The sequence below is a fragment of the Cheilinus undulatus genome, linkage group 10 (genome assembly GCF_018320785.1).
Source record: "Cheilinus undulatus linkage group 10, ASM1832078v1, whole genome shotgun sequence".
Lineage (NCBI taxonomy): Eukaryota > Metazoa > Chordata > Actinopteri > Labriformes > Labridae > Cheilinus > Cheilinus undulatus.
The window spans coordinates 45,401,720-45,419,997 of NC_054874.1; the positions used below are offsets into that span (position 1 = coordinate 45,401,720).

General features: G+C 40.2%; 1 protein-coding gene across 4 annotated transcripts in view; it reads right to left on the reverse strand.

Moving 5' to 3' along the window:
- The window catches only part of pde6a (phosphodiesterase 6A, cGMP-specific, rod, alpha), a 106,140-nt gene extending 91,482 nt beyond the window's left edge, over positions 1–14,658 (reverse strand). For 2 of the 4 annotated variants that reach the window (XM_041797480.1, XM_041797479.1), the window contains exons 1-3: positions 14,613–14,653; positions 10,715–11,051; positions 10,116–10,257 (exon numbers count right to left, since the gene is read on the reverse strand). In XM_041797480.1, coding sequence (XP_041653414.1) covers positions 10,116–10,257; positions 10,715–11,043 — 471 coding nt within the window. In that variant the 5' untranslated portion in view covers positions 11,044–11,051; positions 14,613–14,653. Of the gene's footprint in view, positions 1–10,115; positions 10,258–10,714; positions 11,052–14,612 lie in introns of all 4 variants that reach the window. The other 2 variants (XM_041797478.1, XM_041797481.1) reach the window with 2 other exon arrangements.
- Positions 14,659–18,278: the final 3,620 nt, after the last annotated feature.

Sequence of the window (18,278 nt, forward strand, 5' to 3'; positions counted from 1 at the left end):
AAATGGGCCAGGGTAAACAAGCCTAAAAACTGCAACTACTCTGCTGCTTTTCTTCTCTTTTGCAAGCCAGAGTGGCTCAAAATTAAGCATGTGCATCATTAAAGTTTCATTCTCCAGCTTCAGAGACCTTATAACTACTGATCCCACATGCAGAGAAGAAATCTGAGCAGCAAATAAACCCTCTTATAACTTGGATCTGCACAATAAAGAGCTTTGGAAATTTAATGCTGCTGCTGTAGAGTCTACTGCATCGTGTTCCTCTAAAGTCAGAGCTGCCCTGTGTCATTCTTCATTATTATTTTTAATTTATACACCAGTTCGAGCAACAGTAATGAGATTTGAGCAGTCATCATCACCACCAGCTAAGTTAGTTAATCCTCCTTTGTATTTAAAAGTCTCGAGTTGTGTTATTCTGCCAGTCTGCAGCAAGAGAGAAAATGAAGGAGAAGATCACTGAGAGGGAGGGCGAGGCTGATCCAGGATCTGAACGATACAGTAGCTGGTTCAACTGTTGCCTTATGCAGCTTACAAATAACCCTTCTCCAAAGATCTGGGCGGTTTGACAGCTTGTTATTGGGTGACCTTTGTCCCTCTAAAGCCCAGAGAAGTTTTTTATCCTGCTTGTTATCCTCAGCTGAAGCTTTGGGTTGACCTTTACCCAGCAGCTTTACACTTTGGAAGCATTATCCGAACGCAAATTGTGTTTCGTCACGACAAAAAACACACATGGAAGCTCTTCACGTATGCAGTTTAGCAAGACGGAGAGAAATAGGAAATTTGTATCAATGAATCAAGTTAAAGGGTAAAAAGGTTAATTAGCTCACAGGTAAAACAAGGTATCCAAATAAATAAGCTTGTATGTACTGAAGCCCTAAAAGGACAAAAAAGATAAAATCACAGATATTAAAGTTAAAGTTACAGCGCAGAGTTTGAATGAAAATAGAAAAGTGGGAGAAAAAATCCAGGTGTTTCAAACTGGAGACTCCAAAAAGAATTGGGGTTGGCAGACATTTTTCTATAAAGTAGTGCTAAAAATAGCCTGGGAAAAAAGACATTGTTGCAGCAAATACAGTAGACTCAATTCCAATTTAATTACACTGAATTACTTTGAAATTATACAAAACCAGCCCGTGGATCTTTATGGGTGTAATCCTGTTTTTGGACTAAAAACTCACTGGATTTAGATTGCGTGGTCTCTTTCTGCTGCAGCAGGACTGGTTTTGATGGGATATTCTGATCAGAAGAGTACAGGAGTGCCTTTTATAGTGAGCTGTGTCACTTTTATTATTGTTTATTTGTTTGTTTTTTTGTGTGACAAATGCATAAATTGTGGCCAGTAGCATAGCTAGCCATTTTAAGCCCCCAGAAAGAATATTACACAGGGCCCCACTTAGTCAGCTAGCGAAGCAGCAAATATCTATGGATTTTTACAAATATCTATGCATTTTAATGTATTTTTGAACCATAATTTCCCCATTTATGAGCAATATGTTTAATATGAAAATTACTTGCGTTATTTTGCAGCGCTGGACTACATCATTTAAGGGAGGAGCATGGGCCCCCCATATTGTATTTTATTGTATTTGATAGAAATTTCAGTCTATTGACCAATTCATTTAGTTGCTTTTGATTCAATAATGATACAAATTACTATGAAAAAAATAAAAAGAAACATACTTTTTGTGGCAGGCCCCTCCCTACTGTGGGCCCGGGTGATTGGTACCCTTTTTCCTCTCTGTGCTATGCCCCTGATTGTGGCTGCTGTGATTTATCCTGGATTTTTTTTTTTTTACGTGGTCAGAATCCTGAGAATCAGAGCTTTCTGATAGTGTGTTACATGTTATATTTACGTTTTTTTAAATAGCTGAATAGTTGCAAAAAAAATAAAAAATTGCCGACCCCCTATGGGCCTTCGGAATTTTATGGGGTTCATCTCAGAACTTTTATAGTTAATTAAAATGAATATCCCCTATTTGTTGCATTTTTTTTAAATCTAATTTTTAATTTTATTCGGCCTTCAATTTAGGGTAAATGACTCCCTGTTCAGATAAAGACCTGCTTTTATTTTAAAATAAAACAAGGTAGAAGTTTATGACATGAACTTAACCATGAAAAAAGGAACTTGTTATGGATTGGCAAGAAAACAAACAAACAGTAAATAGTGCAGATCCATTTTGACTTGTCCACTGAGCTCTACATAGGTTTTTTAAAGTGAAAGGAGACATCGATGGACATATTTTAGATCACTATGGCTGCAGGGAGATGTTTCACACATCCATCTGGGAAAGCTTCAATAGGAAACGTTTGAGAAAAGACAGAGGATTTGAAAAAAACTCAGAGTGTGATTGGATGAACGTTCTGTCTGTCACATCTGTACGGGCCAATCAGAGCAACAAAACACGTAACGTAGCTGCTATCAAGCTGCATGTGTGCAGCTACTGAGGAATATCGCGAAACATGGCGTCTATAGACATGTAAGTACTCGACTTTTTTTGCTTTTGAAAAGAAAACAACTTACTGCTGTTCTTTGTTCTTCTTTTAACGAAGAAATGTCGTCAAGTTCTGATTAAACTGGCACTTTAGCAGCATCCATGCTAGTCTCTTCTTCCATAACTGCACCAGCTCTTGCTGCTGCTTGTTTATGTCGACTCTGCTGCACCTGAAAGTACTGCCCCTCGTCACTGATTGGTCCTGTCACTTTCTAACCAGGCCAAAACGGTTCAGATGGGAGCTTTGCAAGATGGATTCGCCAGTGTAAAACAAGGAAACGGGCATATCCATCTGCTTTACAAGGTTAGGGAGATGCTGCAGTGGCTTAACAAAAGTGTGCTGAAAGGGGCAATAAAGGCATATGATTACTAAAAACAAATGTGCTAATTCTTATTATAGTTAATTGTGATTAATGCATTAATACTGACAACCCTAGTTCAAACATAATGTAGGGTTATGTTGCCTTGTTTGTTCACTTGGATTCATCATCCTGCCAGTTCATAAAAAAATTCAAAAACAGATTATTTTTTTGAACCAGGGGTATCCAAACTTTTTTCCACTGATCACAAAATAAGATAAGCTAAGACATGCTTTATGACTGAGTACATCTTAATGAAAAGTTAACAAAGACAAGGGAGAGAGACAATCATTTTTAGGGTTTTGGGGTGGCCAATCAGATTTCAGGGGGCCCTTTTCAGCTCTCGACTACCACTGGCCCGCCCCTAAAATGTACCCCAATCCATCAATGAGTTATAAATAAAGACATTTTTATTATTTTGCTTGCCGGTTTACCATTGACATTTTTATCTCCATTTGGTCACAAAAATACATCAAAAAATTCTTCTTGTCAAAATGTTTGTTTAGAGTTAACATGGAAGCATCACCTCGTGCTGAAGCTGGGACAGCTCAGTGCTGCCATATTTCATTTTATTGTTAGTATTTGCTGTGGGCCAATCAGAACTGGATATCAGGCCCCAAGTCATAGTTTGGACACCCCTATTTTACAGACCCTGTAAAGTAAAAATAAATCTGTATTTAGGTTTGTGGTATGATAGATCACTGTGTTATGAGCCCCCAGGTCAAATTTCAGACACATAAAGCATCTCCAAGTTTATAAAATTAAGCTTCAAATCATGAAAAATGAGGCAGTAAAATCTGCTCCAGGATGGTGTGGGCATGTCTGTTGAATAAGCTGAAGCCACGCCCACTCAGGACACAGGTAGTCTGCAGCATTAACCCCCTCACTCATGGTGTCATACTTGGAAAAATATTTTTCCCTAAAAATATGAACCAATAAACAAAACATGCATAACTATAACTTTGCAATGAAACATGAACATTATAGAACGGTACAAGAGTACAAGACTGAATTCCTTTGCACAAAATGAACCAGAAGTCCCTGCTCCAGGTGACTGCTTCCTTCCACAATACTGTAGTGTTAGAGGGGCGGGGTCATTCTCTACTGTGGGCTCATGACATCGTGAGCCCACATATTGGCCCTGCCCACATGAAACCAAGCCAGGAAAGAGATGAAATGTCCTAAATCCAGAATTCAGTCTCATGTAGATCTCAGAGTTTTCACATGTTTACAGAAACCATATTCCAACATTTCTAGAGTGTTAAGACAAAAACTTTGGATTTAACTTTACAGGGTCTTTAAGCTAACGGGGCTTATTAAAAATGTTCAAGGGAGTTTGGATGAAGGAGGATGACTGATCTTTAGGAGCAGCAGGTGAGCTGACAGATGAAGGTGCTACGTTTCAGTTTAATTTGATTTACAGTGCTAATGTGCTTGCCTAAACTTTATAATTACAGCACACCACACAATTAGGCTGCCAACATTGGAAAACTAGAGCTGATCAGATGAGATCTCAAGAAAATGAGAGAATTGTACTTATCACAGGTCAACAGAGTAACATAGAATGTATGGATTTATGTTTCCTTTTATGTGATAAATAGGAAAATACAAACTTAATACGAAAACATCCTCTCAGGCCAATTTAGCTCCTCGGTTTATGACACATTAAGTGGATTTCAGGGAGTTTCTGCTCCAATTGCAACAACAGAGTGTAACCGAGCAGATTAAAGGTGTGCTGTAGTGCTGAGTCTGTGAAAATGGCTCAGGGCCCGTGTGACCTCTGGGAGTAATCTGGGATCGCTCTAATTCAGGACAGATTAACCGGCTTCATCTGCAAACCTCCCCCCACAGAGGCTCTCCACCTTCCTCACACGCACACCCCTCTGGTCAGCACACCTCAAACAACAGGCGCAGTTATGAGGCGCTGAACTGTGATGATTTAATTCACTTTGAAGAAGGCAGAGAGAGAAGAAGGGAGCAGAAATGAGGCCTCGATACATAATCCCAGTGAAACATAATCCCCATCCAGCTACAAGAATCCTGGCTGATTGAGCAGCCTGCTCTGGTTTGGACCGGGATGGAGGCAGAGCACAGAGAGAGCTAGTGATTCCCAGTCTCTGCGTCACTCTGAAAGGCCGTCCTCGGTGCATTAGCATCATAAAGCCAAGCAATTATATGGAAACATTAGCTCTTCCTTCAGTGCGACTGGGGAGGCCTGGAGTCTTTGATATCTTTCCAGTCACCACATTTCCCATCGTGCTTTCATGTGTTTGTGCAGCGTGACGGACAGAGGGTTTTAAAAACGGCATGATGATGTTTGTTCTCTCAGTGAAGGCACAACCGGCCGGGTCTGGCAGCAGAACCCGCAGATAAAAAACACCAAATGGGAACAATCGACCCGGCTCTTTTTTGTTGGTACATCAGCAGCCGAGCTTTCTAATCTCCCATGAAAAGAAGTGATTGAACTGATACAGAGGAGGCCTTGTAAATCCATCAGTTATGCCGAGTGGGCCGCTGCCTTATTAAGTGTAAATGTCACAGTAACAGCCAGCGCAGCGTTGGGTAGGATGGAAGGATGGAGGCGGTGGGAGTGAAGGTAGCGGACCTGCAGTAGCATGACAAACTTGAAATGTTCATGGGGATAAGGCATTTTCAAATGTCAAAGGTATGGGCAGTAATGAGATTGAGCGGGCTGTGGTAAGAGGGAAGAAGAGGAAGGAGCAGTGTGGCATTAGGGCGCCATCTGGTGGTCAAATATGGGCACAGCAACACAGGAATGCTGTATTGTCTTTTGCAAAGTTTTGGCTTGATTTAACTGATTACTAAGTAATAATACGATTAATCAACTGTAGTTTTTATAAAAGGGGACAATGGTACTTTGTATTTTTTAATTTTTCATATTTCTTGTCACAGATTTTCTTCAAATGAGTAACCCAACCTGTAAGGTGTGTGGAATTCAACAGGTGGAAATGGTGACATGGAGTTTATTTGCTATGGGGATAAGAATATTGAATAAAAATAAAAGATGCACTGGCGACTAATGTAGATTTAGAGCAAATATGTAAAGATGCTGACAGTGTTAAACTGATTTAATAATCATTTACATTTAAAATAAGTCCATCAGTACCGGCTTTAATTTCAACTTTACCTTCTCAAGTTGTTGTTCAGGGTTGTTTGTTTTTTTTCAATATTTGTCTTCTGATTAAGTTTGTTTTAACAGCTGTATATTCAATAATTTTACCTTTTTTCTGGGAAAATATACTGAATTAAGATATTTATTCTGAACAAGTCATTAAGAAAAGAAATCTGAATAAAAGGTGAAACCCATATATTATATAAACTCATTATACAAAGAGTGAAATATTTCAAGCCTTTATTTCTTGAAATGTTGTTAATTGGCTTACAGATAATGAAAACCCAAAATTCAGTGTCTCAGAAAATTAGAATATTACATAAGATCAATATAAAGATAGTTTAAACAGAAATGTCAGGCCTCTGAAAAGTATGTTCATTTCTATGCTCTCAATACTTTGTTGGGCCTTCTTTTGCATGAATTACTGCATCAATGCGGTGTGGCATGGAGGCAATCAGCCTGTGGCACTGCTCAGGTGTAATGAAAGCCCAAGTTGCTTTGATAGCGGCCTTCAGGTCACCTGCATTGTTGGGTCTGGTGTCTCTCATCTTCCTCTTGACAATACCCCATAGATTCTGTATGGGGTTCAGGTCAGGCCAGTTTGCTGGCCAATCTAGCACAGTAACACCATGGTCATTGAACCAGCTTTTGGTACCTTTGGCAGTGTGGACAGGTGCCAAGTGCTGCTGGAAAATGAAATCAGCATCTCCATAAAGCTTGTCAGCAGAAGGAAGCATGAAGGTCTCTAAAATGTCCTGGTAGATGGCTGCGTTGACTGTGGACTTCAGGAAACACAGTGGACCAACACCAGCAGATGCCATGGCAGCCCAGATTATCGCTGACAGTGGAAATTGGACTTCAAGCAACGTGGCTTCTGTGCCTCTCCACTCCTCCTCCATACTCTGGGACCTTGATTTCCAAATGATATGCAAAGTGTACTTTCATCTGAGAAGAGGACTTTGGACCACTGAGCAACAGTCCAGTTCTTTTTCTCCACAGCCCAGGTACGACGCTTCTGACGTTGTCTCTGGTTCAGGAGTGGCTTGACACCAGGAATGCCACATTTGTAGCCCATGTCTAGGATTGGTCTGTGCGTAGTGGCTCTTGATGCGCTGACTCCAGCCTCAGTCCACTCCTTGTGAAGCTCCCCCAAATTCTTGAATGGATTTTGCTTGACAATCCTCTCAAGGCTGCGGTTCTCCCTTATGCTGGTGCACCTTTTCCTACCACACTTTTTCCTTCCACTCAACTTTCTATAAATATGCTTGGATACAGCACTCTGTGAACAACCAGCTTCTTTAGCAATGACTTTTTGTGGCTTACCCTCCTTGTGGAGGGTGTCAATGACTGTTTTCTGGACATCTGTCAAGTCAGCAGTCTTCCCCATGATTGTGTAGTCCACTGACCCAGACTGAGAGACCATTTAAAGGCTCAGGAAACCTTTGCAGGTGTTTGGAGTTCATTAGCTGATTAGGGTGTGACACCATGACTTTCCAATATTGAACTTTTTCATAATATTCTAATTTTCTGAGACATTGAATTTTGGGTTTTCATTATCTGTAAGCCATAATCATCAACATTTCAAGAAATAAAGGCTTGAAATATTTCACTCTATGTGTAATGAGTCTATATAATATATGGGTTTCACTTTCTGAAATGAGTGACAAAAGATATTGAACTTTCTCATGATACCAGTACCAGTATTAATGTAGTTCTGGTGTAGAATGTCATTTACTGATTATATTTTTTCGACAACAATATATGGAATTAATTACAATATCCATCCACCTATTTTCAATACCACTTATCCCATTCGGGATCACAGGGGGCTGGAGCCTACTGTATATCCTAGCTGTCACTGGGCGAGAGGTGGGGTACACCCTGGACTGGTTGCCAGTCAATCACAGGGCTAACACAGAGACAGACGAGCAGGCACACTTGCACTCACACTCACACCTACGGCCAATTCAGAGCCACCAATTAACCTAACGAACATGTCTTTGGTGGTGGGAGGAAGCTGGAGAACCCTTAGAGAACCCATGCATGCACGGGGAGAACATGCAAACTCAGCACAGAAATGCCCTTACTGTGAAGTGAACCAGGGACAATTCTAACTCTGCACCGCTGCGCAGCCCAATGACAATATCTATCATTATTAAAATATAGTTTATCTATTAACATGGCTCTGACACTCACCAAAGCACCATATCTGTAAGAGTCCTACAGGACCATTTAAGTGTCATTTTTCCTGCCAGTAGGTTTTATTGTATGACAACAGCACAGTTATAAATTCATGGACTCTTCAGGTCAGTTGTGTGAACCAGGGAAGGCTAAAAGTTCTTGTCTGCAAAGTGTGAACTGTATGTCACCCATCGATGTAAGCACAACAACTGTGCAGGAGAAGCTTCATGGAATAGGTCTCCATGGCTGAGCAGCTGCATGCAAGCCTCACATCACCAAGTCTACCGCCAAGCCTTAGATGGAGTGGTGTAAAGCACGTTGACACTGGACTGTGGAGATGTGGAAATGCTTTATGTGGAGTGACAAATGATGCTTCTCTGTTTGGCAGTCAGATGGATGAGTCTGGGTTTGGTGGATGGTGGGAGAACATTACCTGCCTGACTGCACTGTGCCAACTGTGAAGTTTGGCAGAGGAGAAACAATGTCATGGGGCTCTTTTTTCAGAGTTTGGAAGCAATCTTAATGCTTCAGCACAATGAGACATTTTGGACAATGCAACACTTCTAACTTTGTGGCAACAGTTTGGGGAAGGCCCGTTTCTATACCACCCTGACTGAGCCCCAGTGCGCAAAGCATGGAGTATAAAGACATGGTTTGGTAAGTTCAGTGCAGAAAAACTTAATTAGCCCATACAGATCCCTGACTCCAACCCCATCAAGCATCTTTGGGATGAGCTGGAAAGGAGATTGTGAGCTAGGCCTTCTTATCAAACATCAGTGCCTGACCTCTGAAACGCTCTTTGGAATGACTGGGCACAAATTCCCACAAAACCACTTCAGAATCTTGTGGAAAGCCTTCAGAGAAGAGTGGAGGCTGTCATAGCTGCAGAAGAGGGTCTACTCCATATTAAACTGCATGCATTTGAATCTCAGGTTGGGAATGAGATCCTGCCCCAAGTGGAGGAGTTCAAGTATTTCGGGGTCTTGTTCACGAGTGAGGGAAGAATGGAACAGAAGATTGACAAGCAGATGGGTGTGGCGTCAGCAGTGATGCAGTCTCTGCATCGGTCTGTCTTGGTGTAGAAAGAGCTGAGTTGAAAGGCGAAGCTCTCGATTTACCGGTCGATCTACGTTCCTACCATCACCTATGGTCATGAGCTGTGGGTTGTGACCGAAAGAACAAGATCACAGCTACAGGCAGCTGAAATGAGTTTCCTCCGCAGGGTGGCTGGGCTCTCCCTTAGAGATAGGGTGAGAAGCTCAGCCATCCGGGAGAGACTCGAAGTAGAGCTGCTGCTTCTCCACGTTGAGAGGAGCCAGATGAGGTGGCTTGGGTATCTGGTCCGGATGCCTCCCTGGTGAGGTGTTCCAGGCATGTCCCACTGGGAGGAGGCCCCGGGAAAGACCCAGGACATGCTGGAGAGACTATGTCGCTCGGCTGGCCTGGGAACATCTCGGGATCCCCCGGGAAGAGCTGGACGAAGTGGCCGGGGAGAGGGAAGTCTGGGCTTCCCTGCTTAGGCTGCTGCCCCCACGACCTGACCTTGGATAAGCGGGAGAAGATGGATGGATGGATGGATGGATGGGTGGATGGATGGATGGCATTTGAATACATTGTCTTTATAGACCCTGCTGGTGTAATGGTCAGGTGGCAGAATACTTTTGTCCATATAGCATAATGCTCTCTGCCCAATCTCTCCTACAACGTCCAACAGGCCAGCACTAACATTTTAGTCTTGTTTTGGTCTCCTTGATGGAAACTGAATTCAGCTAGCCTTAGTCTCCTCCTCCCTATGGGTAAAAAGGTAGTCGACTAACATTATCAATCATAGTTTAAAATGACACAGAGGCCTGGTCGCTCCAAGATCAGGCATCTCAGTAGCTCAGGACTAATAGTAAAGGCTGCTAATAAACATTCAACAAACACACAGGAAACAGCCCCTGGTGTATGTACCTCAGACACTACAGGAATGTTGACCATCTTTTTGGACGTTGCCACATGGCCCACGATGCCCATATCCAACGGGTACACAATCTCACTGTCAGGAGGCACCAGGCAGTCTTCAAAGGCTGCATCTGTGTGGACATTAAATAACCTGGAAATACAAAAAAGACAGCTCAGTTATGTTTTGACTCAGAGAAACTCAGAGACAAAAGTTTCTTGAAACTTATCAAGTTTTAAGCAGTCACTGCTGATGCTGCAAACACAGGACTGTGGTTTTAGAGAGCTACTACCTTGGCATGAAAATGTGGAGCTTTGTTGACAAAGAGTTTCAAATCTGCAGAAAAACTCCACAGACATTCCCTCCAGGCTTTTATTAGTCTGCCAAATGTGAGTGTCTGGAACTGTGTGAATGTGAAGCAGTGTGCCAGAGTGAATACAATCTCTGTTCATTCATTATGAGTCCCTAAAGATTGCTCTGAAACTGAACTTGGACCAAAAATTATTTGCTTTACTGTCACTTCTATTTTGCCTGGAACAAAAATTTGAAAATGTGGAAAGAAATACAAACTTGAGGTGTAATTTACACTTTAAAAGTAAACCATAGAGACCTGGTTGCCAGCTCAGCGACTCCATTCCTCTGTCGGTACATGAAGAGACTCATGCGGTCGGCCCTCATGATGAAGCTGAGGTGTCTCATGAGGTTGAAGATGCACTTCTCCATCTGCAGGTTGTCCTGGATGTCCCGCACCAGGTCAAAGAGCACCTCGCTCTCCTCCACCATCGTCAGGTTGTGGAACTTGCTGAAGTCCACCGCCACCTTCCGGTTGCTGTCCAGCAGGTCTGAGATGACTTTTGGGCGGAAGTTGATGTCGTAGTACTGCTTCGCAAACTGCGGGTTGGCGTCCAGGAACTGCTCTGCTGCTGCTGCGTCCACCATGGCTGCCGCTGAGAGGAAAGAGGTGGAAAGGATGGTAGACGGTTCAATAGGCATGCAAAAACAGCTACAAGAAGTCTGGTTTGGGTGTATACAGCCCAAGCAGTTTGCACCAACTGTCTCCAAGTTCAAATTTAGCCCAGTTAGAAAGTTAAGTTCTAACTTATAACATTCTACTATGAATTCCACTAACATGTAAGGTATTGCACCTGCTGAGAAAGTTTTAACACAGTCTTTAATTATGAATAACCCCAAAAATTGGCAAAAATGGGTTAAAATGGCAAAAATGGTCATATCAAGTAGTAAAAGGGGATTCAAAAGTGGCTGAAATGGTGTTAAAGTGGCAAAAATAGATGGAAATTTGGTGAAATTGGATGAAAATTAATATAAGCTGGCAAGAAAAATTGTTAGCTGGGACAGAAAGAGTCAGAAACTGGCAAAAATGGACATATCAAATTGTGAAATGTGGCTTAAAAAGTGGTAACAGGGGTTAAAAGTGGCAATAATGTGTCAACAGAGCAGACATTAGGCACAACCAGCCGGGTCTGGCATGATTTGGTTTAGAAGTGGCAAAAACAGGCAGAAAAAAAAGTGGTGGTGGAACTGACAAAAAATGGGTTTTAAGTATTTTAAGTAAAAATGTATTAAAATTGATTAAATTGGTGGGAAAAAGTGATGAAAACGGCTTAAAATTTGGCCAAATTGGTGTAAAATGGCAACAGTGTAATTAAAAAAATGTTCTTAGTCTTTTTAAGGCATCTGGAGACACCCTCTTAGTGTCTCACAACCCCAGTGGGGTCCTGTTCCCAATATTAAGAACCCTTGCTCTAGAAAACATGTTTGTGATCGTGTCAGTGTTAATGTTGACAGCTATTTTAAATTTTAATATCAGTCTTAGTCTTTAGATTAAATGTCTTTTAGTTTTAGTACATTTTAGTCATTTTCTTTATAGCTTTATTCTACGAAACTACAAAACATTATAGGATAGTTTTAGTCCATAAAAAGTCCTCCCATTTTAGTCTTTACTTTTAGTCCAAGCATTTATTCTCTTGCCAAAATCTGGTACCAAATCATGGTAGTGTGTTCTCTGTGCTCTGCCTAACCTGGGGTCCCTGCTTTCTACAGCTGAGAGGCAGAGCACAGAGAACTGGTCTATCAGATGTAAATATTGCCCACTGGGATGAATAAGTCTGTGGAGTTTAAGGCAGGACCAACAGACCTACACTACTGCTCAAAACTTTGGGATCACTGGCCCATTTCTTTGTTTTCCAAAGAAAACATTTTCATGCAGTTGACAAACAGTTATCATCAACTGTCAGTCCTCTGCATTAATCTCTTAGTATGGCTGCTAATCCAAGTTAATCATGTTGCACAGCTAAAAAAAACATTTTACTAATAAAGGAGCAAAAGAAGGTGTTGTGCACAGATGAGTCCAAGTCTGAGGACTTTGAATCAAACAGAAGAACATTCATGAGACACAGAACAAACAAAAAGATGCAAGAACAGTTCTTAAAACCATCAGTCAAGTGAGGTGGAGGTAGCATGATGGTCTGGGGGGCTTTGGAGGTGGTAGAATAGGAGGTTTGAGACTTGGGAAAGGAAAGCTATCACAAGATTTTGCAATGTGCCATACCCTGAGGACAGCACTTGCTTAGGGCCAATTTCATCCTACAACAGGAGCATGACCCAAAACACACCTCCAAAATGTCTACAAAATATTTAAAGTATAAGCAGTCGGCCAGAAGTCTGACTGTAATGGAGTGGCCAGCACAGTCTTCAGATCTGAACCCTATTGAGCTGTTGTGGGAGCAACTAGCTGTATGGTACATTGGAAGACTCCATCAAGCCAATCTATCTTGTGGGAGATGCTCCGGGAGGCATGGGGAGTAAATCTCATCAGATTACCCTGAAAAACTGACGGCTAGAGTGCCTAAAGTCTGCACAGCTGTAGTTGCTGCAAAAGGTGTTTTTTTTCTATGAAGGCAAAGTTTAAAGAACATATCTCATTAAAATCAATATTTTTCACTGTCAGCATGTGTAGTTCACTTGCTGTATTTCCTATTCAGACTAACTTCATGAGTTTTTCCATGGAAAACAAGAAAAATCCCAAACTTTTGAGCAGGAGTATACATCAGCTAAAGTCCTTTTGTTTGTCCATCCTAATTCCTTAAAAGTGTGTCATAAGAACTGAAGTTTACAGTTTGAGCTACATTTTTGCATCAGTATTAATATTCTTCTTGCCTAAAATGAGTTTTTAAATACCATCATGGATATCAGCAAAAATCCAGTGCTGTGCATCACTAGTGTGATAATCTACAAACTCAGTATCTGAAAAAAATAGCACAAAGACAACATATGGGACAACAACTGAGAAATACCGTTGTTTTTGGAATGATGTGCCTAATCTGAATTTTAAACCCATAGTATGTTTCAGAAAAGTTGAGACAAAAGCAGCAAAAGAATGAAAAAGTTGTGAAATGCAAGAAAAAAACACCCAGTGGAATATTTGATAGTTCTCAGAATAACTGGTAACAGATCAGTAACATATCTGAGTATTAGAAGAGCTTCCCAGAGAAGCTCATTCTGACTGAAGTATGGATGAGAGGAACTTCACCAGACTGTAAAAGCTGTGCTTGCAAATAAAGCAGGAATGTTTTCAGACATAATACAGTACATTAAACCGTTCAGAGAGTCCTCAGAAATGTCTGTGCATAAAGGACAAAGCAGAAAAAAGCAATGTTGGATGGTCGTGATCTTCAGGCCCTCAGATGACCTTACTATGGAAAAACAGGCACACATAACAAAGCATTTGATAAGAGAAAGATGAGCATAAACTGACCGGCCGAAATCCTACATCATGTATACTCTCTCTGTGCTGTGTGACCAACCAGGCTTTATTTGTGAGGTTTCTCACAGATGCTTTGCAACAATAAGCTTCAAAAGAGCTTTAAAAAATCCCAGAAACAAATAATTGAGCTAACTGGTGTTTAACAAGCTCTGTTATGCACCAAAGTGTGGCAAAACAATGTGGTGAGCCTAAATTACGCAACAGAAAATCAGCATCCTCACAGAAATATTTGATATTTAATCTGCAGAATTATAAAGAGGTGACATGGATAAATGGTTCTTTCACTATAAAAACAAGATTATTTCAAAGTGTTTATAGTAGAGCTTGTCACAGATACTTTCACCACAGCTACAGCATGCTTCAGACAATGATACATGTCTGCATCGCTCAAGTCTGCAGGGGGTCTTTGTGCATTATGAAAAGAAGCTCATAACCTCACACTGTAAAGAGAATTTACACAGTCAGAGTAGCAGGCAGGTGAAAATTATGGAAAATGATGACAAATAGAATCATTAACGCCACTACAAGCAAAAATAGTAAAACATACAACCACTTTCAAAATGAAAAAGACTCCTTTCCTTGTTTTACAAAATGTCCCAACTTTTTCGGTTCTGGGGTTGTATAAGCAGGCCTCATTTGTAAAAAAGAATAATATTAATTTGTCACAAACTTCCCACACATCGCCTTACATCAAATAAAGTATTTGAATCAAACACAGTCCTACCTGCTGAAATGGTCTCCTGTAAAGTGTGTAATCCCTCTGTCCTGCTAACCACCTCTGCAGCTGTCTGGGAGAAGAAAAGAGATTACAGAGATGGTTTTAAATGGTCATGTGTGAACATAAGCCTGCATCCAATTACAACACTGGGATTATGATACCTTCTATTGTGGCATGAGATGTCCCGGGATTCTTTCTATGTCACTCAATAAACACATGATTATGCCCAACTGCATGGTTTCTTACGCTTTATCATGAAGAGCTAAAAATATATTCAGCATGGATGTTTTTTTTAGTTGTATAATTCAAACTAGTAGACCTACACATAAAAATCTACAAACAATCTAGTTGTCAGCGTTACTTTTGTTTTGTAAAAACATGATCATACTTTTTCATATCTTTTCTTTTTGATGTTGCAGGGAAAAAAATGATCAACATCAAGAATTAGTGAAACATGGTTTCATTACAGACTAATGCTGTGAGATGATGATCAGTTATCAGTAACAGGGACAACAAAGACAGAAGCAACAAACAACATAAACACAGCAAAGAATACCACAAAAATGAATGATGATTTAAATAACCTGAATATATAAGAAATGAGGTACCTGTGTATGAAAAAGTTTAAAAAGAATAAAAACAGTTGCATGTTGTGTGTGAGGCCTATCTGACCAAAATAACTTAAAAAACCATCAAGTGTGTAAAGCTGCAGTCATGTTGTCTGTGTATTTCTCCTCCGTGCTGACTCATGGAGACCACACTTCTTGTAAACTGTGCGTTTCATATTACAACATGATGGTATATTTATGCTCTGGCCCAGCTGGGCTTAGAGTAACGGGCTTCATTCACCAGTCATTCTTTGCTCTTTAAACCATCTTACACAGCTCTATCTTATTGCATTTAACACTTTTGTATAATTGTTTGCAAGAATGCATGATTTATTCACAGTCAAGTATTAATGAAAACATACAGTATTTTATCTTAACTGCAAAATGTTGAATTATGAAGGTAGATTTAGCATGTGTCAGAGTTTTATCATTAGATACAATCAAAACCTATCCTCACACACAGGTATTTGTGAATATTTGTGTATAGACGTGTTTAAATTAGGTTCCACTAAGGAACTCACACTCAAGGTCGCCCATAAGGGGGGATAAAGGTAGAGCTTTCTGGGGCCCAAATAAAGGGGCCATGGAGGTCAGGAAAATCATGGTCCATTGTAAAGTTAAGCTGTGATATACATATTTTATATTCAACCTGAATAATGACTACTTTTATAAAAGAAGGAGAAAATGAGTTTCATTTACTTATGCTGGAGTGCAATACCTTTTTAGGTAACCCCTTTTTTGGAAAACAGAATTACCTTTTTATTGGTAATGTTAAAAATGTGGATGGTTGCACTGACTGATTTTGAAAATAATGTCAGAATTCATAGCTAAGCCATGATCTGCACAAATGTTAGGGTGTCAGAGAGTGAAGTGAAAGTAACTGAAATATAAAGGAAAAATAATGAAATCATAACAAAAGGCCTAAAGAAGCAAAATGTGTTAAAAACAAAAATTGAATGAACACAAAGTAGAATAAAGTGGCTTTAGAGAGGCAAAGATTGGGTTAGAAGTGACACAGATTGGTTAAAAGAAGCAAGTAGATGCGAAAAATGGGTTAAGAAATGTCAAAATGGCTAAATATAGGCAGAAAAAATCTGAAAAGTGGTCAAAGCAAAGCAAAAAATTGATTAATAAAAAGTTGTATAAAGTGGTAAAAGAGAGGCATAAATTGGTCAACAGTGGCAAGAGGGATTTAAAGATGCTAAAGGGGATTAAAGCTGCAAAAATGGGTGGGGAAATGGTGAAAAGCACTTGTGGCAAAAATTGGTTAAAAGTGACAAAACAACAAAAAGTGAGTGGTTACAGAGAGGAAAAAATGGCTTAACAGTGGTAAAAACTGGCTAAAAGAGGCAACAATGGGATAATAACTACAAAAAAGGGGCTTAAGGAAGGCCAAAAGGGGCAAATAGGTTGGAAAATAGTGGACATTAGTTAAAAAGTGGCACAAAAAGTATCATCAAGTAGTTTTGAGCATCAGAACTGAACAGAAGTGTTAGCCAGGACAATAGCACCAATGCTACAGATCCAACACACGCATTATCATCATAAATCACGACTGGGAGTGGCCCATTCACTGGGTTTTTTAGGGGCTCAGCCAACTCTGTCGGCAGGCCTGCTCATACCAGGCCCTGTTTCCCCATACTGTGCTGAAGCATGATTGCTTTCTCCTCCCCAGTTCCCCACTGACTGGCAACTGGGCCCTAGTATGACTCCCTCTTGCTCATATCTTCATACTATCAAAGGCAGGATTTTGATTACAAGAAGTTTGATTTCAGAATCAGCACACTAGAGTATATTAGAGCAACTCAAAAGTCTTTGTGGCTTATTTTGGTTCGTTTTGGTCAGAAATGGCCTTCTTACTTTCTTGCATTGTTTAAAATGATTATTGGGAGGAACTGTTGCATTTATTATACATCAAGCTTATGTTAAGAACCTATACATTGGCATGATATGGATTGCATAATGTAAGTGAGCCCAAAAATCTTACTCGGCCTTTAACACACCCTGAGTTCTTTCATTGTTTTTAAGTAGTAGAACTGTGATAAAGTTCCCCTATGACTGAAATAATATCATATACCACTCTCCTCTGGTGGTGAGCAACTAACTTCATCCACCCTAACTCCATTTTCTCAGGAATCCGACACAAAGAATAACAAACAGATAGAACAGCAGTAGCACCGCTGGTGAAAACATAAAACCCTTCCTCACTGTTCAGCTGCTTCCACTTGTGTGATGACAGTGGAGGCGGGTTTCATCAAAGAGTATCAATTTAGCAAGAGCTCTCACTGCTCCTCATTATGCCGTGGTCATCAAGAAATATACCAGGAATTAGCTCAGAAATGAAAGACAACAGGTACATCATGCAAAATGTAAAAGTGTTATAAAGAGGTCATACTTTTAACTGAGTTCAAATCTCCCTTATTTTGTTAAATCGAGTATTTCTAGGGTTTTAAATCAGTCAGTCATGTAAGTTGAAAAATGCGTTAACTGGAATTTAGTCTGGGGACATGCAGAGATGACGACGGGTGTTTTCATGGGACTGTAATTTTTATTGAACGGCTTTTAGACGAATGACGTTTGGTAATTTCTAATGTAATGCTATTCAAATAAAAAAGGTTAGCTTCAACAACAACGACAAAAAGCATTTTTTCCTCAGAGTCCAAATGTGAAATTATATTTTTAAAGAGCAGTCTTAAAGGATAATATTTTAATTTTGGGGTATGAAACATGACTGTTCACCTCCTCCAACTTATTTTGGCGCATCGTCATGTGAAACACACAGTCATTTCCGTGAAATATATACCAAGATTTAGTTTATTGCTTCGATAATGATAACAACTTTATTATTGTTGTTTATCACTCATTTGTTCCACTTCTTTTTAAAGTAGTTATCACTATTAATTTCCCCAAACTGTGGTAAAAATTACTTCGTGGTTTTTATTTACATTTTTATTTATCTTTGCCTTATTCAACTGCAGAGTGAGAAATCTTACTTAACAAACAATCTTTGTCTCAGCACATCATGTGACGTACACCACGCGTTCTATTTACGTCATCACGCACA